The sequence below is a fragment of the Apteryx rowi genome, unplaced genomic scaffold (genome assembly GCF_003343035.1).
Source record: "Apteryx rowi isolate R43461 unplaced genomic scaffold, aptRow1 scaffold_52, whole genome shotgun sequence".
NCBI classification, from domain to species: Eukaryota; Metazoa; Chordata; class Aves; order Apterygiformes; family Apterygidae; genus Apteryx; species Apteryx rowi.
In genome coordinates this window covers 1026691-1053347 of record NW_020450783.1, presented here as the reverse complement: position 1 = coordinate 1053347, position 26657 = coordinate 1026691, and the positions used below count along the sequence as shown (strand labels likewise).

General features: G+C 39.9%; 1 protein-coding gene across 1 annotated transcript in view; it reads left to right on the top strand.

Annotated features, from left to right (window-relative positions):
• Positions 1–2931: 2931 nt before the first annotated feature.
• The window catches only part of ZCCHC24 (zinc finger CCHC-type containing 24), a 117836-nt gene continuing 94110 nt past the window's right edge, over positions 2932–26657 (top strand). Inside the window, exons 1-2 of the mRNA XM_026080414.1 lie at positions 2932–3171; positions 23391–23591. Coding sequence (XP_025936199.1) covers positions 2932–3171; positions 23391–23591 — 441 coding nt within the window. The remainder of the gene's footprint in view (positions 3172–23390; positions 23592–26657) is intronic.

The window sequence follows — 26657 nt, the reverse complement described above, 5'->3', positions numbered from 1 at the left end:
CAAAAGAGGGAGTGCTCTTTGGTTAAGTTATTCATACCTGAGGCATATACAGTCTTTCCCTTTCTTGCTATGCTAAGTAAAGAATCTATTCAACTTACTCATTTCTTTCTATGGTTACTAGGGCTACCAGATAGTGGCCAGCATGGCTGCTATCAAGGGGAAATCACAATGGAAGAAACTTCAATGTTCGAATCCATCTGGTGGAATGAATGGGATCCCTAATACCTCAGAGGGTTGGTGCACCTCTCACTATAGCTGCTGTAATAAATATTCTCCAATTTTCCCTTCCCTTGAGCCATTGCAATCTGTACAGTGTTGTGGAACTAAAGCAATCAAACCTACCAACCAACTAGCACCAGAGCAATATTCAGTTTGGAAAAAAAGTATCAAAACATACCAAAACCACTTCTTCTGAAACACTGTATCACTTCAGTCACTCTATACTTGACATATATTACTGCAAAAGCCATATTATCTTATCTGCATGTTCAGAACTCCCATTCACTTCACAGTATCTTTCCAAGCAGAATGAACAGTAGAGCTGTTAATAAACAAAAACCTGACCTTTTTCAAAAATTATCAAGTAAAAGAGGGAAGTGATAAAAATGGCAATTGTCTTTAAGGAAGGAATTAGCATGTCCACAAAAACAGAGTCCACAACAACAAAACAAGCAGTTTCAGCTTAGCTCCTCCTCCTGGACTTTCTACCATATCCTGACCTTACCATCACCATCTGCCAGAAAGACAAGCTCCTGAGATGCGGTCTGTATTTTTTGATCTTTTCCATTTACTGCCAGACTCCAGAAAAATCCTCATCCATAATGTACTAAGAAGTCACTATGCCTAGTTCCCATTTTTGTCTGTTTAATACCTCATACAACTGTATCAGTTTGGGGTGCAATTTGATTTATTTTTTCTGTTAGCATGATCTGTGCTGAGAACAGCTACAGCAGCACTGTCCACTGGTGTAGTTTGTTCCTTCTCATGTTGATATGCATATATTTAGCTGTGCTCAAAGTGCTTTTAAACCAAGAGAGCTTATAAATGAGCAAAATGCATTCACACTGCAAGGATTTTTCTCATTTTAAAGATATTAGCACTATTACAGGAGTTCAATTTGCTCTCAGTTGTTCCAAACTCTTCCTTGCTCTAAAGTTCTGGAAGTTGACAGTCTTCATTTTCACTTGAATTCTTGTAAGCAGATTACTACTACTGCAGTCAACTACCTTCTCTCTAAAGTGAAATGAATCTTTTGTGTTTGAAGCTGACAACATAATAGTGTTTTCTACTGTGCATACACCGACCTGCATTTTCTATTGCTTGTAATGGTGCCTTTTCAGAACAGTGATTTTTCTTCAGTCTTAGCAGTGTATGTATGGCTCATAATGGTAAACCTAGATACCAACTTTGATGTTTCAAAGGTCAGATGTTTTTTAGTTTTCTATGTAAGGAAGGCATTTTTTAAAAGATCTTACTGGAAAGACATATGAATTTTTAGCCTCCTGTAACTCACAAAACAGCAACTGAAGTTTTGCTCAGGTTTTTAATAGTTACCTCCTATGAGTTCCTTTGGCTTTAAAAAGAAAACTCCTAGTTTCATTGTTATAGTGTTTGTACCAAATGGCTACCCTACCACAGTCTTAGCACAGGGAAGGCAGCAGGGGAGAGTTTATGAACTGTAATTACCAGCTTTCCCACTCAGGCTCTTTCCTAAAAGAAGAATCATTCATCATCCTCTTTTGTGCTACCAACTCCTTAAAAGGCCTACTCGGCTATCACTCCAGTGTATCCCACTGCAGCAAGGCTCCCCAAGAGCCTGAGCCCAGGCTACCTAGATGGATTTCAAAGGGAACATCGCACGGCTTGCCTGCCTTATTTGGGAAACCCGAACTCTGCAAGGCTTGGCACAACCTCTGTAACCAAACAAGCTTTCATAAACCTGGAGCTCTGACAGAGATATAATGAGAAGAGACCTCATATTATGAATTCCTCGTGCTGACAAGTAAAGGGAGGGAGGATGAGACACCAAGTAAAACTTGTACAGTTAAAAACAACCTGAAACAGACTGGCAAGAAGCCCTCGAAAAGGCTTAGCGCGTGTTTTGTATGAAATCTTCTTCAGGAAAAAGGAAAAGGAAGCCCTAGGAGCGAGCAAGCGAGCCAGCCAGCATAAAACACACACACACACGCAGAGTGGCCGGGGGACACCCCCGTCCCCCGCCAGCGGCCCGAGGACAGACACACACTCACCCCGCCGGCGACAGTGCGCTGTACGCACACAGCCAGTGGCCCGCCCACGCACATACACGAACGCACACGAAGTACACGAACACACACACACACACACACACACGCACACAGAGCCAATGGCCTGTCCGCATCCCCGGGACGGGGCTCGGAGCCGCGGAGGCGCCTCCCCATTGGCTGGAAGGCTCATGCATATTCAAATACAGCCCAGGGGCGCGCGGCGGCCGCCCCGCTGCCCGCCCCTCGGCCCCCACGCGGGCGGGCGGGCGGCCTATGGCGGCGCGGAGCTGCTGCCGGAGAGGCCGCGGGCCCCGCCCCGCCGGTGCCTGCGGGAGTGAGAATAAAGACAGATAGCGGGGCAGGCACCGGCCGGGAGGGGAGGAAAAGCGCAAAAAGTTTCCTGCGAAGTTCGCGGGCGGCGGCGGCAGCGATGCCTGTGCTGCGCGGTGCGCTGGGGCTGGGCGGGCTCCGCTCGCCTTAGGGAGGGGAGGCGAGAGCCGAGTGGGGGCTGCGCGGGCGGCGGGGAGTCCCGAGCCCGGCAGCGAGCCCGTCCTCTCCGCGGCAGGGCCCGGCGGCGAGGAGAAAACACCCCAGGCAGAGACGGAAAAGCGCAGCTGGCCGGAGCGGAGGGAGGGGGAGCAGGCACCGCGGAGACACCCACTGCCGGCAGAGTTTGGGGGGAAAGATGAGCTTGCTGTCAGCCATAGACACCAGCGCTGCTTCTGTCTACCAGCCCGCCCAGCTCCTCAACTGGGTCTATCTGTCGCTGCAAGACACGCACCAGGCCAGCGCCTTCGATGCCTTCCGACCCGAGCCCTCTTCGTCCCAGCACCCCGACCTCAACTACAGCAAGAGCACCCCGGAGCTGGGCTCCTCGCTCAGCTCCAGCTATCTCAACAGCTTCTTCCAGCTCCAGCGGAGCGAGGTGAGTGCGCGGCGCCGCGGCCCCCGCGGGGCGCCCGGCCCGCGGCCCCGCACCGCCGCCCGCTCGCCCCAACCGAGCCCCAACCGCCATGATGCTTTAGGAGCTTCCCCGGGCCCCCCGCAGCTGCGGCGCTCCGCCGAGCACGGGCGGGACGGGGCCCCTCCGCGCCCCGCGGCGCTCTCGCCCTCCCCGCCGGTGCGTGGCGAGCTTACGCTGAGCCGAGAGATTTCCCGTCTGTGGAAAAAGTCCCCGCTGAGCGCAGGGCCCTGCGCCGATCCTGTGCCTCTTCCTCCTCGGAGCCTTCCGCCTCGCGGGGAAACGCGGATCCGCTGCCCCGCGGCCGGGAGCGCGGCCTCCGCGCGGCCGTTAGGGCCGTTGGTGGCGGCAGCGCCGTTCCGTTAGGGGCGCCGCGCGCCGCCGCCAGGGCCGGGGCGAGGCGCCGCCGCGGGACCGGCATTGGCGAAGCCGCCCTCGTCCCCCCTCCTCCTCCTCCTCCTGCGAGCGAGGGGCGCCTCTGTTGACAATCTGGTAAATGGTTTACACTGATTTTACTAGCGCGGCCGTCCCGGGACGCGGGCGGGGGGCGGCAGCGGGACCGTGAGGCGGGAGACCCGGGCAGCGCTACCTTCGTAATAAAAAAAAAAAACAAAGCGAAACAAAACCACCGCAGACAGGCGTGTTAGATGTTAAGCGATATTTAAAAAAAAAAAAAAAAAAGCTAGATATAAAAGATAATAATAGTAGAAAAGACATTTTAGTATTTTTCAAGCGGAAGGGCTAAAAGGCACTATGCTGCTTAACGAGAAGAGATCAAAGGCTGGCGTTGTTTAAAAAGGAGAGGTAACAGAAGGAACACGACAAAAATATTGACTGAAAATTTTTGCACACGTTTCATAACGCAAGAACGAGACTAAATGAAACCAAAAGGAAGGAAACTCCGAACTATAGAGTATGCAAAGCCAATTCACTGTGGAACTCCCTGTCACAGGAAGTTGTTGAGGTCGAGCACTTCTGCCTTGGGGGGACTCTACGGGCGCAGAAATCCTGCGGGGCGGCACACCTCTCGCTTCCCACTCCGGCCGCTCAGGAAAAGATCCCACAACATCATTTCTCCCTGCTGTGGAGCTCTAGCTTCTTGTCCTATGCATTTGATGGGGGCTACGTTTGGAGAGGGGCTACCGGGTTAGATGCACTATGCATCTGACCTGCTGTGGCAGTTCCCGCAGAATGACATTTCAGATTCCTCCCAGTGCCATTTAACTTGAAACATGCGTTTTAAAGGTATTCACAGTCAAAATACATATTTTTCTTCTATCAGCAATGCTACAGAATTGTTAATTAAAAACAAATTGGTTTCCCTAACATTTATGGTACTAGAACTGTTAATAATGAAGAGCCACCAGTTTTAAATATATATGCATTCTTTTTTCTTGATAGGAAATTTTCTTTCATAAGACTTTTGCAAAACAAGTTTAGTCTCAGAACATCCACTGTTTTTGAAAGTGTATAATTCAAAATCCATTCAGTCTGATCTACCCAGCCTTATCAAACATAACAAGCACATAGATTTTGCTAAAAGGCCAACAGGCAGTGAAATTCAAACCTCCAGCTACCTACCTGTTGATTCCAAATTGTGATTTTGCCACTCTGGACTTGGCTTGTAAGCTTTGTGGTTTCCAGATAGCCATAAGAATCCAGGATTTTGGCCTACATGGACTCTTTCCAGATTGAGACTAGATTGCTCTGTTCAGGTCTGGGTTTGGTAAAGTTGGAATACATTCCACTCAGCGTGGGTCCTTTTTCTTCTTGGGAGAAAAGAAAAAACAAGTAAATAGAGGATGTATCCAGGAGGCCTTTGACATAGTCTCTGAGAAACAATTTTTTTTCCCCTTAAAGTTTCTTTTGAGTTCACTTGCTGCTTCTACAATACCACTTGCAAGCAGGGGCTAATCTTTTGTCACACACTCTCTCCCTTTCCACTTGGCTCACATTTCTTTCTAATTTTTCCTTGTGCTCCCAAACTATTTTCTCCTTCTTTCTTCTGGAAAATTATTTCTCTTGGTATGCTAGGCCTTCACCAGACTGCTGCTTTAACTAAATATTCAACCTCTGAGTCGTCAGCCCATTCTCAGCCACCCCGCTCAAGGTGCTTGTTTCTGATGGGATCAGTTACCTTAGCTGCATTTCTGTGTAGATTCCTATCATCTTATGAGGTATATGGGTGCAACTTTATACTGCTCTTACTAACTTTGTTACAATTTCCTGAAGGATATTTGTCACAACAAACAGGAATGCCAGTGCTATAGAAAGTCCAAAGCATTCACTGTTCAAGAGGAACTAGAGAGTCATTTGATTCTGTACAGATATTTTAATATTTCTTAAAGATCAAGCTTGTTAGCAATTTGTTCAAGTTCATTTTCCAGTCTGTGACAACAGTAGCAGTGAGTATGTGGCTAGTCAGAGGCACCTTTCTACATTTCCAAACTTTCTATGTATTACATATTAACTAAGAGTTTGCACTTATGAAGGGTAATCTGAAAAGAAGAAAGGGGGCTCTGCCATCTCATATGACATGAGAATGCATTTGCCCCACTGATTATACTCTGAGGAAAGTAGGGAGCCGTTTAGTTCCCCTGGCTTACTCTGCCTGCCCAAACAGAAAATTTCATTCAAGGGTTTAGAAGGTGTTAGAGATACTGCTGCTCAGAAAAAGTTCTGTCAATATATTAGATGCTCTGTTCTTTCCAGAAACTAGGAACTAGACTGCTTTTTGGCAGGAGTCACCCAAGAGAGTTTCCTGCAATGTCATGCTCTTAATTCTTGAAATTCTAACATCTGTTTATTTGCAGATGCCATGCAGTATACACTAAATATTTGGACTGTGCAAAATAATTTTGGGGAGCAATAGTGCTGCATGCTGCTTTTGCATCCAGTGGGTTTGTGCTATCTTTGGAACACACATAGCTTTCCACAGTTAAACTGTTGACTGTTTTCTACACAGTGCTTGCTTTGGTTGGCATTTTTTCCTCCCAGTTTTGTCCTGGGTTGGCTTAGCTTAGAGCTGAGCTGTGACAATGATTGACACATAGCTGTACACAATATTTGGAAAGTGACCTAATGAGAGGCCAAAATAGCAACAGATTGAGAAATGATAGGATCATAGGGTGTAAAATAATCATGCATCCTGAATGTTGCTTTGCAATTGAAAATTTCTGGAGGAGATTGCTTGGAACAGGAGACAGCACTTGTGAAAAGTTGCTATTATTCAGGGTTTGCTAGTCTGCATGGTAGTGCCTGTGTATGTGACTTGCATGCTGACCAAAGGAACTGGGCAGAAAAAAAATACCAGCACCCACAAATAGTCTTGCACTTAACCAAGATTTTTGTCCTCCAGACTTTTTCCACTACAATGGACGCCTTCTAAATAAACATGATGAACACAGCTGTTTGGTGCATAAAAGCCCATTGTACCAGGAAAAAAAAAAAAGCAATCATAAAGGTTTAAAGAGTACAGCAACAATGAATGTTTTGTTCCATATGCAAGACTCATTTTGCAGAATGGACCTGTTTTAAATAAAACTTTACTGCTGCATTTATTATCCTAGATATGAAACGAAAGCATGTTAGAACATTAAGATGCATTAAATTGGCTATTGAACTGAACTCCACCCTCATTATAACACCATCCTTCAGAGCCAAGTATTTGAGGTTTTGTTGTGGGGCTGGTTACATGGGATTTAATGTATTTGAGACACAGCCAGGTAACTGTGGGCTTTGTGTCATTGAGTAGTATAATTGAGAAACCTAGAATAAACCTAGAATAGCATAGTAGATTCATACAGTATTTTTCTATACTCATAATAGGCTTCCTACCAGAACAATGCTGACTTTGGTCAAGAAGAGACAGCCACCAATAAATAGAAATTACCATATAATATGTATCAAAATTGTTGCTTTGAATGTAGAGTCCTAATGCCCACACAGGGCAATATTTACAAATGAGAAGGAGCCCGTGCTTAATGAATTCTTTGCCAGTGTGCAATAGTCTGCATGTCATTCCGAGAGGGGAATTCCTTCCAGAAATCTCTACAGTAGCCACTTTCTGGATCTAAAACAGGTCTTATTTGAGCACAGATAACTACATGTGCTACTGATTAGAAAATAACAACCATTTTTGAAGATTATCCTACTGTATTTGACTCAGGGACTTCTAGATCCATTCCATATAGGCAAGTGAGGAACTAACTGGGAAAGTGAGAACATGAGCTAGTTGAGTTTGCCACAGAAAGGCGCAAATTCAGAGAGGAAAATTTGGGGAGTTAAAAGATTTAAAGAGTATACTGTCACAAATAATGCTCAAACTCTAGTGGAGCAAAAGCACATCTCCTGCACTGGGGTCACTACTGCCTATCAGGCAGCTTCCCAGAGAAGAAGAGTTAGTATGACAGTGACACTCACATATTAACAAATCAAAAAACAAAACAAAACAAAAACTGAATTCTTGCAAGAACAGCAAAAAAGTATGGAGGACTTRTACAGAAATAGCACTTATATAGAAAATACATCAAACTTGTTTTCCCTCTGTCCTTCATAGAATTTTAGGAATATACACTAGCTGGATACTTTATGAAGAATAATCTGCTTTTAGCCTAGATTAACTAATTTGGAAGGTGATGGCAAGATAAAAAAAAATTAAATTTCACCATTCTCTTAGTACCTGAAGTATATAGGGTTTGCAATTGGCCCACCAAATTAACTGTTATATCTCTGAGAACAGCCACAAATAAAAGGTTCATAAGAGAGAACAAAACACTCTGTAACAGGCTGCTCATGACCAGTCTGGTTCTAGGGCAAATACAACAGAGATGAGCATTAGCAGAAATTGCCGTATGCTCTAAAATATTTCTGATTCCCCTCATTTTCTGGTCTATATTCATTATTAGTTATTCTAACACAGAACATGCTTGTGATCCACACAGTGTTTAATATGCTAAGTGCTTTAGTAAGGACTTCTTTCTTCTCCATTGCAGACAAAACAATCACAGTTATTATCTCCTCCTATTTAAGAGTAGTTATTGACAGCCAGATTAGTGCAGCATACAGGTTGCCTCTAGTACATGAAGACATGTTAAAATAATTTAAAAAATATTTTAGTTTCTATAGTTACTTATTCTTCAAAAAAATGCAAGATTAGCCTTTAGCGCAGCCATACTGTGGCTAGGACTATGAAGCATCAGATATGCTTCACAGGGTTGCTCCTGCAATAAGATTCACTTACTGGACAAAAGCAACAGCAAGGTAGTCTGGCTCCTGGCTTCACTTGTCATTCACTGCTCTTTTCCAAAGAGTCTTTGGATCTTAATTAAGAACATATAAGCATTTGTCAAGGTGAAACAATTAGCTCATATATATAAATGGGGAAGTTAAAGTTATTAGAACACTTAAAAGGACAAGTTTGCAAACAGGATCTAGCAACTTATTTGGACCTTCTCTTTCATCATTCAGGCTTTCTAAAAAATTTAGGGTAGTGTGCAAGTAATTTTGGTAAACATATTATGCTAGGAATTTCACATATATAGAAAGAAGAACATAGTCTGTATGTTGTGAAATAATTAAGCATTTCATCAAGACAACTAGCTATAAATTACTCTTTTAATACATCCTTTAATAATAGCAATTATTTGATTAATTTCCTCCTCATCATTTTTCTCATTGTTCATAGAAGTACTAACATTTTAGAGCCCTGACCCTACTACAATTTTATTGGAAAGGCAGTAGTTCAACAGTTTGTTTGAGAAACTTCTGTACTCTGGACTCATTTAAGAACAAGTTTGGATGATCGGACTTGTTCATTACACGTATTTTGTGGCTGTTTAAAGTGACAGTAAACACATTTCAAATTGCTTTTCAAGGAGTTAAATATCAGTTCAGGTATATTCTCCCTTCTGCCTCCTCCCCAGGTGTGAATGTTTTCCTGGGGTTCTACAAATAATATTTAAAAGAAAGAAGAACAACATATGCTTCATCCTTTTTTCTTGTCACAGGAATGTGGAAACTGACTACCCAGGTGAAAGAAAGAAACTAGCACAATGCTGCTAAACACATAAAGCAATCAAGCCAAAAAAGTAATTTTGTTTTTTTAATCATTGTCAGTTCTAAGAAACCTACCTGCTACTACTAACAGTAATAGCTGTAGGTAAAAAAAGATTCAAGAGAGAAGCATGTTTAATGTTGAGAGGTTCCCTGTAAGTCTTCGCTGTTAGTATGCCTAGAAAAGCTGACTCTAGCCTTCAAAACTTGATCCTATATGCACTAACCACAATGTACTTTGGTACTCGCATTATTTGTATACATTTCTTGTGGTAGACCTCATAAGGGATTCCAACAGACTGAATCTGTTAATCTGGAGACAATGTACTTTTGGGGGTCTTAGGAGTACCAACGCAACTGTTCTCCTACCTAGCAAGCTCTAGAGCCATTTTGAAGATAGTACCTCAGCATGGGAAGTATGGCTTCCACAGCCTAGTCAGTATTCTGGACTCAGAAGGTCCCAGATCCTATTACAGTTGTTTGAGCTAACAACTATTCTATTTTCCAATTCCATGTGCTTTAAGATGCAAAATTTAGATGAATATTAATAGGGGTTTTAAGTCTAGAACCGTTCTTTTTTAGCCCTATTCTTATTTCTGCAGCTGTGTCCTCCTGTTTTGCTGCTTCTGTCTCTGGAAAAACACCCTCTTTTGCTGGAAAAAGAAAAGCATCCATGAAAGTGCCATATGAACTGGAGACTGAGAATAAGATCTACATTTTATCTAAGAACTGGGAAACTCAAGTGATCAAACAACAAGTTGCACTACTCCGTTTGTATTCCCAAAGCACTGCTTTAGAGTTTTTTTTACTCTCCAGGATTAAAACCTTTTAAAAAGTGCACTGTACCACATACAGTAGATATCCTCATTCCTCACACTGAGGCTGGATTAACTAAGAGGAATTCGATCACAGAAGACAATATGCGAGAGCCAAGTTTTGGTTCTCCTACTCAAGGAAATACTCTAACTAAAAACAATTGAATTGCTTTTATTCAGGATTACTTACCTGAGTAAGAACAGCAGAAATCTCCCAAAGCTAAACTCTTACTGATGATGTATTGAAATTTCTCCAATTGCCAGGGCCTTTCTTCTGTTACTTCCTTCCCCTCCCCACACCTGAAACAAATACTGCTGCAGATCTGTAGCACACCTGCTTTATGTCTAACTTCAACTAGTTCAAACATTATTTACAGTTGGGCTTTTACAGCATAACACCAAAAGAATTTTCCACATAGTCTTCCATAGCCACTTAGAATCACATCAAAGGCTCAACCATGTTTGAAAAAGTTGGGAGAAAGCTAAAATATTGTTAAACCTATTTCAGGTTTTCTGGAAGAAAGAAATGGGCCTACTGCTTTACCACTGGTGTCTTTTTAATGGTTAAAAAAGGCTAGCAATAGAAAATAGGCCAGTTATATCTTATTGGACCTAATTGGTCCAAAATTACTGCCAACTCCTACAAATCACTTGAGATCTTGTATTTATGCAAACTCCTAATTGAGAAGAGCACTGGCATTCACTTTCTTTCTCACAAATACACCAGAGTTTTGAAAAGCTTGCCAGGCAATACTTAGAAAATTGTAATCAGAGGCAAAACCATGTTGAACTCTTACTACAATTCTATTTTATACATACAGTTTTCAGTTATGGTTATCTTATACACTTACAGTGTCTTCCATTCCAAGACACCCAAACAAAGGAATGATGTAACCATGTGTTGGGCAATGGTTTTTCATCCCCTCCTCCTTTGCTCTGTAGACACAGACTCAGTTGTTCAGAGCAGAGAAGGAACGTCCTTCTCCAATGAACTGCACAAACCATCAGACAGGCAAGTCTGACTTCAGTCAAGATATTCATTCATGGAATATATGAAATGAATAGGTGTATTAAACTATGGTCTTATCCAAAAGCCAAGAAAACTTCTCCCACATTTTTTTTTTTTAATTTGATTTGGGTTATTTTGGGAGTTGTATGGGCTAGATATCAGACTTTTAGCAATGGTCCTGTTCCTTACGTAACAGAAGTTTAAAAGAAAAGATCTCACCATTGACAGTCACTAGATGAGAAATAATACAAAGAAAAGTTTTCTAGTTTGGAGTTTAAGTGGGCAATAAAATGTGTCTGACACCTGATTTAAGTGATATTTAGATCTAAGACCAGAGGATATTTTCATGCTACTTTAAGAAGCATAAAAAACAACTGTGAAGCACAGTTGCAAAAAGATCCAGGTACAGATATTACAAAGCCAGTAATACAATGCTAATAAGATGTATTTGCTTAGAAGCAAATGCAAATATGTTCTGTTATCAAAATTAAATTTATACATTTAGACATTGCCTAAAAAGCKTTACTAGATATTACCTTAAAGCTTCTGAATAGTTTTGTGAAATGTAACAGTTAATATTTGTACCTCTCCTCAGTTTCCTCTTCCTAGGAAAATTGCCAGCAACCTGATGCCCATTTTGCCCCTCTCTGGAATCACCCTTTTAGAAAGCCACAATGAAATGATTAAATTAAATGGAAAGAATATAAGTCTTTGCTTCATTGCAGTTTCCCTTAGTTACTTTCTGAACAGATCAAAGAAACAGAATAAGTTTTGCAAAACTATTCAAATCTTACAGTAATTCTAGCATAATTCAAATAGACAGTATTTCATAAGTAAGTGTCACAACTTAGATCAGTTCTTTTCTGCTGGAGGTCAATTTTTATTCTCAGAAACATTACAATCAGTGATCTACTATTAGTAGAATGTAAAATTATGGAAAGATTCACCTGGGGAAAGTAGAAAAAAATATAGGTTTATGAGTTGGGTTTGGGGTGGGTTTTTTTGCTATGTCCCTTATTATCAAGGCTGAGAAAGAGGTATTTTCTACACTTGAAGAAAATATTCAGCTTTCCCAGGCCAGCACAGTTATTTTGAGATTTGGTGGCTTATAAATTATCAAATTTTACCATCACAAGCCTAGCCTGTTACTTTTTTGGCATGGACTTTGCTCTAAGCAAATACTAACACATCTAATGCTTTGAACAAGTGGAGTTTTAAAAAGTGCTGTACACCCATTTTGCTTACTAGTTTACTACCCACTGTAAACTGCTGTTGGTAGGAGAACTGTTGCATGGTCTTCTAAAACCTGTATCTTAGGAAACATGTCTTTTTTTGTTGTTTCTAGAGATTTAGTTTGAAGATAAGCAAATACCCTCGTGACCCACAGAAATTCTTTCAGGTTGGTGGCTCTCACTGCCATATCCAAAGTGGAAATATGTTGCTGCTGTATTAAATGACCACCCACACCTGCTCTCTGTACATAGCAAGATTCAGTGTCTCTTTTGAATGAACACAAGACCAATACTCTGGAACGAGCTCAGGAGTCTGGAAATCTGTATTTGCCTCTTATCCAGCTAACATCCAACCAGCAAAGGGATCACTTTGCTCTCAGAGGTCTCTTTTGCCAACTTAGGATTCCTGGGTTTCTAAACTCATTTGAGATTGTAGAAGGAAAGTACAAAATGTTTGGAAGGAGGCACCTATATTTCTTCACACTAAGCCGGCCTGCTAGGCAACTGTATATATGTATTCATTAGGGCTGTGGGTACTTATGGAATCCTAATGGAAAGCATTTCCTAATGGAAAGCAAAGGAAATATTCTATAGTCATTGCATCTTGAAGAAGGGGAAATTAGTAAGAGCTTTTAAGAGAGCGGAGTTTGAACTTCAGAGGTCCTTGAAATAGGGGTGTTCTTATATCCACCTCTCTCCAATATACATTGCAGTTTAAATTAATAGAATAATAGGTTAATTCCTCTAACAGACCCAAGCTGAAAAAAATTCTTTAGTCTACTTGGAAACCAGATTACTCCTTACTAAATTGTTATCTTCTAATTTATCTGAAGTAGATTGTGAAGTATTAGGCTTACTTGCTTAGATCACACTTTGGAGCTATTCTATTTGATTAAGAGGGTGGCTATAGATGCAGATAAACCTATCTAAAACTCTTACGGAGTCACAAGATAAAACTCCAGCCTATTAATACATGGAAACATTTTATTTTCTTCACTATATTCAATTTAATAGAAGTTTTTGTCTTCACATGAGTGCAGGAACTGAGGCCCTAAGCACATTGTGAGGGGCCCATTCTGGGCAGATGATATATTGTTTCTGCCTCTGACAGTGACCTTAGCTCTGTCTCCTTTAAACTTTGGCAGCCATTGTAGAGGTTTCTGTGCCAAGAAGGTATTACTGAATGTAAATGATATAAACAAAACTGTCTCAGACATAAAATTCTGTTTAACCCAAAATGAACATTTCTTAGCAAAACCTTTTATCATAAGAGAGCTGCACAGGAGGTAAATGCTTTTTTAAGTGTGTCTTAAACAGGCACATATCTATTTCCGGGTGTTATTTTTCTTATGTTTGGAGTGTCAAAAGACCTACCAAATGAAAGGAAACCTGACTCTTGTTTTTCAAACTGTAGGTCAGATTGAGACAAGATTTCCTGCAGGAAACAGAGACGTTAACAGAATGTGGCTGTGGGTATTAAAGTGCAGGGGTCAAAATATGTCCATTCATTTCTCCCCTCACCTTATGTTATATAAACTTCATAACCTGCTATCTATCTCCTATCTATTCAAGCACCTTGACTTGACACCCACAAAACATGATGTTTGTTTTTCAACAACATTAGGAGGCACTTGGATTAAGCTGTCTAGTAGAGGTCTTCCCCACCCCCCAACCTGAGCTCTTTCTTAAGAAGGTCAGGGAGGTTAGTGGTCTGCAGCTCTGGGGAGATTCAGCTGCAGGCAGTCCAGGGACAGAGAAATGAAAGCTCCTGTGGGGATGTGTTAAAGTAATTTGCAATGTGAATGGTCTCCCTTGTCCCTAATATAGTGCTCATGTGTTAGAGCTTCTCTTTAGCATAAGTGGGCAGTTGTTTAGCATTCAGCAGATGAAAAGGATCCCTGCAGAGCTTGGTATAAGATTTAGAAAGTTCCTCCAACACTGCACACCTTTGACCAGATGAAATCTCTATCCCCTCCTTTCCCACCTTCTTTCTTCATCCACCACTAAAGGCTTTTTTTGTGAAATCCTTGTACATTGTGTAAAATAAGTGCTCCCACTGAAACACTGAAGTTTGCTTTGAAAACTTTTGATCAAAATTTTAAAGATCAGCAGATTTGAAGTGAGGTCAGGTGGTAGCAAGCATTGTTCCTGCACCTTTCCATGAATTGTATGTACATAAATCATACAGAGAACTGCTGCACCCACTCACTGCTCCACAGCGCCTCAGTGATGATAAGCAAATTACAATCTGAAAAGCCACAGCCAGTCAAGTTGATAGATCTAGAATTGGTAGATTAGATAGATCTATTCAACAGAATAGAAGGTTCATTGCCCTGCTACTGACTTGCTTCACAGCTACAGACAAGTCACTCCACATTCATAAAGTCTCCTTAAGATACCTTTTCTTTGAATGGAGAGTTGCAGTGTCTTTTATCTGAAAATACTTAGGAGTAGGCATTCAGGTAAGCACATATTTATCTAAAACCCCATTGAGAAGAATGAATCAAGGTATACTTGGCTAATCTAACTAGCCAAGAATGTATGAATGAATCTATATTTACCTGCATTTTTAAGTGAGGCACTTAAGTAATTCATGGTTTTTTGAAGTCAGCCTAACGAACAAGTTTTTTTGACAATCAGCTTAAACATTGACTTCAGAAGAAAACAGAAATCCATGTCTTTTTTTTTTTTCTCCAGGCAAGAGTTTCCCTCACTGATTGATGAGCTTTGCCTGTGCTTGTGCAATGGTAAAATTTCACCAAGTAATCTTTTAAACTAATTGTTTTCTGTAAAAGTATCTATAATTTATCAGAAGAGTTAAAACAGATATACACCATACAGGAGCAGATTTTGAGGTTTTTCAGTTTGGCTTTGGTCACTGAAGTTCTCTATTTCTAGCTCATTCAAACTAATACAACTGATTTACGTCAGCATTTTCATTTAATCCCTCTATTTTCAGAAGACTTTTGAGTTGGCCATAAACATTGATTCTGCATTGGAAGTTTTCTTGGGAAAAAGAAAAGAATTGTTTTGTCCATTTATAAAGAAATGGAATACAAAAAGGTCACAGATTTGAAATGCTGTGCTCCAAACGTGGTTATCTTCAGGTACAACTATTCTGTTTCATACATGTAGCATGGCCCCACAGATAAACCCCATGTTAGAAACAAGTGCCAGGGGACTATCAAGAAAGAGGATGCAGGTCCTGGGGGTAAATTTTGTATAATAGCATGTACAAGACACTGAATCACTGTTTTGATAGTTTCTGATTCCCTCTGCCGTGCCCCTTCACTGCCTTGACATGAAAATAGTAGTGGAAACTGGGTGAGGGCAATGACTTGTCTATCTTGCCATTTCATTCATGATGTGGCACAGCCATGCACTCAGTTCTTATCTGCATGAGAATCCAAGCCGATAAACAACTTCAACATCTTTTGATATTTCAGTACAGGGCTAATAATTAGCATGGGTAGTGTGGTTACCATCATATGCACATCACAGACTTGAGAATGTTTATAACTTACAGAATATGAAAAACTTACTTCTTCACACTGCTGACAGGGGAACCCAACTCCTTTATCTAGCAAACTTCAAATAGCCAGGATGCCTGCTAACGTAAACCTAACTCTGGAAGTTAAGACTGTGCATTATTTTTGTTTGCTTTATTTTGTTGGCAACATACTAAAGCAAAAGTAACTCATCAAAAATTCTTTGCTCATTGCTTTCCAATTACAACCTGCTTCATGTAGTGGAAGAACTGATGGCTGGACTATATTATAGCAATATTGAAGTGCTACAGGACCTCACTTCAGTATATGCAATTAAATCAAACATGGAGAGAACCACCAGCACAAGTCATACTAACTTACAGCTTGAGCAGATTCTTTTCCAAAGCTTTGGGGATGCTTGTAAACAGCTGTAAATGGGGAAGGTTTTTCTAGTAGTGGATGTTCTTTCCTTTTCTTTTTTAAATGTTAGTCCACTGGATTTCAAGTGGAAGAGTCACAATAATGATACCACATCCAATGGGAATTATCCTGCTAACCTGGAGTAGTCACCTTTGCTGACTTTAATGTTAAATCTTTAACTAACAGGAACAATTAAGAAACAGACATCTGTGACAAGGGATACTATGCACAGAATCCAACACTATGAGAGAATTTTATGGCCACTTCTGTCCAGTTTTAGTTATTAAATTTGGGGTTAAAGAGCAGTTGACTTCAGATAAGGCAAAAAGTTGTATTTTCTTCATGCTCATTGGCCCAGTATGGACATAGTTAAGTCTACCCAGGTTTGGAGGATCTTCATTACTCACTTTTATCTCCTCAAGAATGAAATTAAGAGTCAGGTACCTCTCACCCCTCTTCCTCCAGCACTGCACACTCAGGCTCTGACACCAGGTAAAAAAAGAGGTGTTTCTGCCTGTGCTACTGAGACGGTAGTGATACTTCTTGGCTGCCAAATGAAGGTACCAGGGTTTTCGGTGAGGTTAACATTCCCAGCCTGAAGACAGGACTTTATCCTGGCAGCAGTGCAGTGGAGCTTCCATAGTCTGGTGTCCAGTTTTCAGTTCCCTTTGCACAGCCAAACCATTGCTTCATAGCAACTTTATCTCTACTGCTGCAATATAACTTACTTGGAGTCCCCTTTCCCCTAGTTCATTCATTTTCAAAGGTCATCTTCTGTCCCTGCTACCTTGGCTGTCAGGACAGCTCTGATGATCATTTAGCAATGTCAATTACAAAAGAGATTTTCATCACGCTGGGTTTACTTACAATATGAAAAATAGGCAAAGTTGTTTAGTAGTCCAAGTGCAGTTGCCCGTAAACAACTGTCCATATGACAAAAGCCACCATCCCACTGACACTAATTGATCCTCTTGTTAACAGTCTCATCTGAGTCCAGCATTGATTAAGCATAAAGGCTAAACTGAAACATCTCTAGAAGTGACTCTCTAGGCCAGATTTGAGAGCTATTAGAAAAAAGGGGTAGAAAGCAAACTCATTCTTTAGAGAGGATTTACAAAAAAGAAATCCCTATTGCCAGTAGTCTAGGACCTTTTCACATTTGGCTGGGGGAAGAGGGGAACATTACTGTTAATAGATATCTTTTAACTCAATACTACTACAAAAAAACTTGGTACTGGGATCTGATCAAAGAAAATAAGTACTTTTTTTTAGCTTAGCTGCATTTGTTGTTCATCATTCCATGAGTTGTGTAAACAAACAGCATGGTTGCCAACCTCCTGTTTCATTTCATTTTATTCAACTAAGGACATTCATTGAAAGCCAGAAGTTTCCAAATTTAAGCCACTTCTGTGGATATTTTGAAGTTATTTTAGAAAAATACTTATTAGTATCATTGTTGACAACAATAATGTATTTGGAATAAGAGATCTAAACAATTTACATTCTGTCTTTGGCACTGGGTCACCTATTATAAAAATCAGAACAGCTAAATGTTCTCTTACATTTGCTAGACCCATTAAGTGCTGTATCCTTGTAAATGAATCAGAGTAGGTTGGGAAGTCTAAGATTAACATTATACATAAGCAAAGAATGGAATCCTTTTAAGATATATGATCAGTCTTCTAAGAAGTCTATGAATAGTTCTTCTCATTAAGGGTTGTTCTTGAATTTTATCCTCCTGAAGTATACTTCATGATGAGTACTTCAGCATGAGATGACTTCTGCAGACAGATACTATAGAGGTAGTAACTGCGAAAGCATCCTCTTTGTTCTTTTGACTCAATCCTGAGGCAAGAAATGTAGTTAACTCAGTCCATGCAGTCTTTAACCTCTTTCAGCAAGGCTTCAGAAAAGCAGAAACTGGAAAAAGACTTGGTCTCTGAGAACTATCCTGCATGATATCAACTGAATCTGCTGTTTTCTTTCTTCTTGATACATAGTATTACAATGTTGAATTGTACAAGACAGACTGGAAATCCTGGAAAGTTCTTTTTCACCTCAGTTTTAACTGGTGAGATACTGTTTGTGGGTACCAATATGTAGTTTCTTTTTTGGAGGGGGGGGAGGGGAGTGGGGAATGTCTTCAAAGTTTACTTCTAAGATAACGATAAACCAAAGAACCCCAGGAATACCAAACAAATGCACTGCTCCCACACAGCCTATCAGCAACCACTTCAAACAGCACAGATCATTCCAGCTTCAAGTAACTAGTGGAGCCCCGACCATTACTTTAAGGGTGTAGCGGACACTAACTGAACTTAATTCAGAGACAGAATTAACTAGGCAATCCTCTGTTTCCAGTCCCATGCCTAAAAGATTTGCTTCTCAACTCCTATAAATCTTAATAACAACGTGCCATTCCCACATAAGCAGGATGTTATCACTGCTATTAATAGCAGTTTTAAACCAGAGTCCTGGAAAACAGGTAATGCTGCCCATCACCTTTGGGCAGATTTAAATGTTGACATAATAGAGATGCTATTATGCTATCTRTGCTTTCTTCTCTCTATTAAAAATACCTTTAGTGCTAAAGCAATAGCAATGCCAGTTCCCACTGGTTTTGGAAAGGAAGACTTATCACCCATTTATTAAAGTATTTGGTTGCATCATCATATTTCTAATAGTAGCCTGGTCTTTATTTTTAAAATTATCCTATCACTTAAAAAAAAAAAAAAAAAAAAAAAAAAAAGCTGAAGAGATCTATTCAGTTTCAGTGTTTCCTTATCCTCCACTTGGCATGTCAATCCCAAAAGCTGTCTCTGAAAGGCATGGACCAGCCAGGGAATCAAGGGCATTTGCCAGATCATTCACATAACTAGGAATTTCTTAGCTATGAATTAGACACTGGAACTCAAGTCACTCACATATGTTACCTGACTGGTAATCAGAGTAATGAAGCTATACAAGACAATAGCTGCCTCTTTCACAAAAGACCATACTGTAACCTTACTGATTACATACCCTTAAACTGGAAACACTTAGCAAACAAATAACAAGGGAAGCCTTGCTTCCCAACACTACCAACAGGTACATTTTAAAGACCTACTGAGTAGAGAGGTTACCTTTTAAAAATACATAACAGATTTTCAGTTTGGTTACCATGCAACTATATGCATTTCACAGAGAGAAAAGAAACACAAACTTACATATTAACTAAAACTTCCCACCAAGCCAGTTTCTAAGTTTTACTACTAGCTCTCCCATCCTACTAGTAAAGCAAGATAAGGAAATCCTGAAATCATTGCAGCTGGCCCTATGAGCCTTGTAATTAGGACCTATAGTGTGGTCTTACTGCTCCTTGAGAGGAATAACCCTTTCACTGCCAACTTCTTTCGATCCTGGCATACCAAAGGGAGGTATTTTTTGTGGTGGTTGAAGAGTGTTACGTTCTTTCTAAAGGAATAGGTTGGTTTGCACACTGTGAACGTGGAGTCTTTCCTTTGGGTGAAATTCCTCAGAGGAGCAGTCTCCCTGACATCTCACAGATGTTTACCAATAAGCTGCAGTGAATGAAGTGAAGAATGAGTCAGAATGCAGTTCCCTTTTCTTGTTTTCCTTTCTACTGTCATTTTATAAGACCATCCACATTCTCCCTGTCACTGTGATCACTGCTTAGACATCTCCTTTGAGTGTGAAGCTGATTCAGAGTTTTTGTTCAAAACCCTCCTTAAAACTCCCCTTTACAGCTGTGCAAAAATTCAACAAAGGTTAAGTTGCTGGTCTGCTCAAACAAGTGCCCCAGTCAAACAATACTGTTTTATGTGTCTTGGCAATATTCATTCATTCCTTGTCTTCTGCAAGGCATGGGGAGATGAAAAGTGACTAAACCACCACTTGCTTTCACCATATTCATTGCCTCTTCCTGGGCTTTTGCCAGTTGATTCCAGGGGCCAGGAAGAATTTTACTACCACCACTTCTATTACATAACTTGGCTTTTTGGAACGGCTTTTTTCCTCACCTCTCTCTAAAGAATTGGAGATTTCCACTGCTAGAGACAGGATGTAACACAGTTTGCACTGGTGCTCTTAATAGTATCTTTCAAGTGCCAGATTAATGTGTTTTTCACATTGACTCAGAGTTAAACTGATTTAAGATCATTTTTCAGGTCAGATTGGCAGGAACTGCTGAAGCAGTTTGCCTGACTCTATGCAGGGAGGAATGGGCTACATCTTGGAATTGTCTGGGACTTTTCCTTAATAAGTTCATTGTTCTTTGAAGCATCTGTGTTAATAGACATGTAACATCCATGTTCTCTTCTACTTTCTCCTTCTGGGATGTTATACTTGTGATTTTTCCTCTTTTAATGTTGGACTTTAAGCTGATTATAGGAAAGTGTTTCATGGTGGCATATACTTGCTGTTTTGGTGTGTCCAACTTTGGCACACTTACCTGCCCTGCCAGTTGAACCAGGGGACCACTTTCAGACCCATGTCTTATGCTTAGGCTGTATAGCCTTTGCTGGCAGCCAAGACTATGATTTTGTGTTAGTACAGCATATAATCTGCTGGGATCCTGCTTGTGATAAGACTTTTGGTTGCCATGCTTCAAACAAACAAAAGTTTGTGAAGAAGTTTTGCTGAGAGAGTGGCCAAACTGTGGTCTTTACAGCCCTTAAATTTCCCTGTTGACCTGGAACATGCCAAGAAGGGTCGCTGTAGGAGTGAATTATGTAATATCCAGTCATGGTGCCTAATTGCTCCCTTATAAGAAGGTAATAGCTCAGTCTAAAGGATATTAAGAGGAAAATGGTCACCACTGCAAACCATAAGTCCAATGCAAAGCCCACAGCAGACAACAGACAGATATTTGTTTTGTTTTGTTTTCCTCTGACTGGTCAATGGGTTGGGCATGTGGACAGAAATGGCTTGCAGGCTGTGGTGGGGAGTTGCATATTCTACATCCCCAGGGAATGTTGCAGATTTCTGCAAATGGTTAAGAATTTGGATTTCACATGTTCTGTTAAAATGGGGTAATAATAGGGAATTTGCAATGTTACTGAAGGGTTTAATGCATGTGAAGTACTTTAAGAATCTCCTCACAAAAGATGCTCTTAAAAAGCAAAATTTTGTATTATTGCAAGTATATATAAGAGAGAGTGGCTCATAGGGAGAGAAGAACTTCTTGAAGACCCTTAATTAATACTATTTTGGCATCTATAGCACTTCCCCTTCCTTTTAACAATCTGGTGCCAAGAATTTCTCATTCCAATAGCAACCAATAAATCCTAGAAAATAAATTCCTGTGACTGTTGGAGGTATCTTCAGTGACTTGATGGCTAAAGCAGATAAAACCTTTTAGTCAGTTTTTGCAATAGCTTTTACTTTTAAGATGTAGGGAGTTAACACCTGAAACAAAGAGATTGGTTCTCCTCTCAGCAGCTATAACATCCTGAACCAGCACAGATCTGTATCTGCACTATGCTGGAGTATAATGATGGGAATTTCAGTGGCAGAATGCATGTGAAGTTCCGACTGAGGTCACACTCACTCTGCTCAGCATCTTGTAAATGGAGAACATGATCTATTCTGTTTCCCAAAGGGGATGGAGAGACTTGTAATGACTTTTTTGGGTCAGACAGCAGGTCAGCAGGAAAGTCAGACTAGGGTTTGGGACTCCTGGCTACCACTCTGTGGCCCTTAGAATTGATCCTAGTGTCGTGTACCAGCCTCAGCTTTGTAAGGGGGATCAGTGGAGCTCAACATGTTGTGTTTAACTGTAGTGTGGGTGAGTGAGGAGTATTATCTGTATGGCAGTGGCCTGCCACTTAGACTAAATTTTTATTTAAAGTTTATACYATCCACATCAGGATAGGATTCAGCAACAGTTAGGAATCATCCAGGCAGTTGTGCCTAGGGCTGTCATATGATACTTTCTGTATGTGACTGTTACCCAAAAACACATTCACTGTACAGACATCCTGCATATTTGAGATCTCTGAGGTAAACATAATTCCATTTCAAATTTATTTCACAAACTCTCTAAATCAATTTCTATACCTATCTTCAGTATATCTGTATAACTTATATAAAGATCCCAATGAAATATTTGGATTTAATAGCATTGAAAARCAAGTTCTCCATATAGGCACAGATTAGACCTCTTCTAACCTCACTTTCCTGTAAATGAGCAGTAACTCTCTGATGTCGGTGGACTTACATGAGTATAGCATTATTGTCAGAGGTGAATCAAACCTAACATAGAAACAGTTCCTGGTGAAATGTGTCCCATCATTTGAGGGTGGAAAGAACTGTCTATGGCTGGATTCATTTCTACAGCAATTCATTACCATGTTAAAAGAAGGAAAGAAAGATGCTATTTACTTTTTAAAATCCTGCTGCACTGTTTCTGTTCAGCCTAAAGACATTAAAGAGAATGACTACTTGTTATCTCCATTAAGATGATTAGCTATGTAGGTGATTATGGGTTTCCTGCTGTTCTAAAACTTCAGAATGGCAAATTAGGCGCTACTGATTTTGATTTGCAGTTTGAGGGAGTGAAGATCCTATAGCGGTGAGGTAAAACTACGTATTTACCATTTATCAGGAAACGTTTAAATCACAGCAGGTTTCCCCCTAGAAAATCCAAGACAGATGTAGATCTGAATGTTTCTTGTTACTGTTTGAACTCTATGTTGACTGTCTCACTAACCAGATTGGAAATTAAAAATTACTTTACATTTTTCTTGGTGTTCTTTTCCTTTCCCTGACTTCAGTATTGTTCTTTAAAATAGCTTTGGACACAAAAATGTTCCTTTTTGTGGCTTGGTCTTTCAGCTTTTTGCCTGCACGTTCTAACCACACCATGACTGTGGTATGAGCAAACAGAAGAAAGCAATTGTTGCTTAGTGGAGGGCTGGGCTAAATGAACTGTAGTAAGCTCAGTAGTTACCCCAGCAATGGGATGACCAGCTCCATCACACTGCCTTCAAGAAGCCTCTATATTAATGACCTGTATATTGCTCTCCCAAAATATGCAGCTGTGATCTTAATGAAAAGATTCCTAAGTTGTTCCTGCTATTTTTATCTGTTCTCTACTCAGATCAGTCTCAGAACAATCTTTATACAGTACTATGTTTCATTTAACCTTTTTTCTTTTCTTTTGCAGGCTCTGAGCAGCAGTCTGTATAAGAGTGCATCTCCTTATGGCTCTCTTAATAACATAGTGGATGGGTTAAGCTCCCTCACTGAGCATTTTTCTGACCTATCCCTTTCTTCAGAAGCCAGAAAACCCAGCAAGAGGCCACCTCCTAATTACCTGTGCCATCTCTGCTTTAACAAGGGACACTACATCAAAGACTGCCCACAGGTAAGGAATATATAGTATTCTGGAAAAATCTTCATGAAGATCTTGATTTAGTAACATAAAATTTGGCTCAAATATTTCTTTAGAGTAGCACTGAAGAAATATCTTGACAAAGTGCCAAGCTAGCCATGCATTCTTGTAATCTGTTCTTTATCACAATGCTGACATAAAAAATCTGCTATTTCATTCACCTATTAAGCATTACAGAAAATATTCATCCAGGCACATGAATAAGTAAATTTTGGAAACTAAAAATGGCTACTATGTAATTTTCCATCACAGAGATTGTGTAGAATACATTTTCAAGCAGCACACTGTATAGTCAGTTTTGGCAATGGCCCTTGATAAAAAATATAACAAGTTACATATGCTAAGGGAGAATAAATTGCTACACTGGACRAGAGCTTTGAATTAGTGTTGCAATAAGACAAGCTGCAAGCATATCTGAAGCAAAATGTCCCTTGTCTCATAGAAGAGGTTTGCTATATTTGTCAAGATGCGATCATCTTGGACTCCTAGAACTTTTTTTGTAGCGGCAAAGCTGGCAATATTTGTTTCCTTAGAAAAGAGGTATAAAACAGTGTGCACTAACACCACTTACCAATTTGCAATTTTTTTTCTGAAGTTCCAAGGCACAATGTGCAAGGTTTCTCCATCCTCTCAAGTTTCAGCAGGATGCAGTTGTGCTGCTGGCTTAAACTTTTGCAGCTCCAACTGTATTCTGTATAGAGTCCCAGGGAAAAGAAAGTGCCACTAGTATTCTAGAAATACAAATGTGCACACTACTTCAGTATCATTTTAACCTCCTACCCTCTTAATGTGTGATTTTCAGCAAAAAAAATCTGCATAGAATTAACTAGAGTTTGTGACAGTTGAGGATGTCAGACATATAAAAACTAAAACACAGGCAGCAGAGAATTTGCCAGCTGAGCAAGATCAGCATGAAATCAAGTCTAACGTCAGATGAGTTTTAACTGAGTGCACTCCTACTGCTGTTAAGCATCGACTAAGCTTTTTTCTTCATGGAGTTTAGCTGTATATCTTTTATTATTTTTAATGGAAGCTGTGGAACATAAGTATATTTTGCAGACTTGAGTGTGGCACTTGAAAATATTTTTACTTTTCATTATATTGAATAAATCAGTTTTCCGTTTGGAAAAAAATACAAAGTTCTCCTTACTAGAAGAATAAAAATTCACTGGTTTGCATACTTCGGTTTTTGATGCACTTTGTTTAGCATGTTAGAGCAAAACATAAAGATAGGACTATGTAATAGCATACATTACTTAACAAGGGGATTAGAACTACAACCACTAAATATGCTTCACAGTGAAATACAGTGCTGAAATGTGTAAGATGACAGTGCAATGCTGTGTAAAAATCAAATGAATGCAACAGGTCCCCAAATGATCAATACATACTGAGATGTAGCTTGCACAGATGGTCCCAAGGGAATGCATCAACAGTGCTGAAGCAGATATGCTTTATTTCGCAGGTACTTTTACAGTTTAAGGCACTGGACATTAAAGAACAATTAATGAAAATTAGAAAATCTAAAAATCTAAAAAAAAMCCCTACAGTTCACAAAGGAAGATTAATTTACTTCCACATCGCACATCCTATGTAATTTTTACACACAAGTTATGATTTCACCAGTAAGGTCTTCAGTTTCCTTGAGAACCAGGAAATAAAAATAGTATACCTACAGAGCATACTTTATGGCTGGCTTATAAGCTCGTTAACTAATCTGCAAAGAAATACAGGACTGGAAGGCATCTGCTTGTTCACTGCACCCAGTCCTCTACAGTTACAGRCGGCTATATCAGACAGTCCCTTTCATGAACTGATGAAGTTCTAGTTGAAAAGCATTTCAGTATTTTGCCTTTGCTGCTGTTATGGAAAGCTCTTTCCAGAACTTAAGTCCCCTGATAATTAGAAATATTCCAATTTCCAGGGTAAATGTAACTCATGGCTACTTTATATCCATTTGTTCTCATGCCAACATTGTCCTTCACTGAAATAGCTCATCTCCCTCCATGGTGTTTATCTCAGGATGTATTTATAGAGTGCAATCGTATCCTCTCTCAGCGTTCATTCTGTAGGACTAATTGAGTCAGGTTTTCTTAGTCTCCTCGTGAAAGGTAGACTCTCAGTTTTCCTGTTCATTCTCGTGTGCTTTTCATCTTCTTGAACATGCATGACAACAAGTATATAGGGCATCCCAGATTAGATCTCACTTGTGCTTTTTACTGTATGCATGCATACCTGTTCCTGTGGGTCAAAGTTTATTTTCATATCATACATAAGGAGGAGGTGGTTTGAAATTAGTTACGCTTTAGTGATGATTTCTAACACAAGCAAGTGGTAGTCAAAGTGTTTTATTGTCCTGTTAGATCTAGCCAGCATTTAAGTGTTTTCTTGAATAAAGGCACACTTAAGCTTTCACAGAAACATAAGCACTTCCCTTATTTACTCTAAATTTGGGATCAGATATGCAGGGGATGATTCTGTGTGCATGAATTACCTTCATAGCTTGGAAAGCACGTGCAGCAGAAGAGAGTTCCAACTGCCGGGTCAGGTGTTTGTTACAAAGACCTGTATCATTACCGGTCCTTCTGGCCATAACTGATTTCTTAATTTGAATATTATATACGCTATATAAAAGTTTAGGTTTTGATATTTAATTCTTCTAGTGCTGTCAAAAATGAAAGTTCTTTTACAAAAAGAACATTGAAAAAAGAGATGTAGCTTAGTATTTTTGAAGTATTTAAATTTGGATAGAGAAAATAAATAATCTAATCTGATTTGGACAAAATGTGTATCAGTAAATAATACAGTATTTTTTTTTCATTTTATGTAATTGCCTAATAAGAAACAGATTTTGAAATAGTGCAATTTATGCAATTTTATGCAATTTTTCCTACATAACAAAGAAATTGCATAATAACTGTGAGACTTTTTATTCTCCCTTATTCTGCTTGTTATAAACACTATAAAGGCATACGTTCTTTTCCTGTTGCTGTAGAAGTTGATGGCATACCATACTGATGAAATGATATGAATCTATTT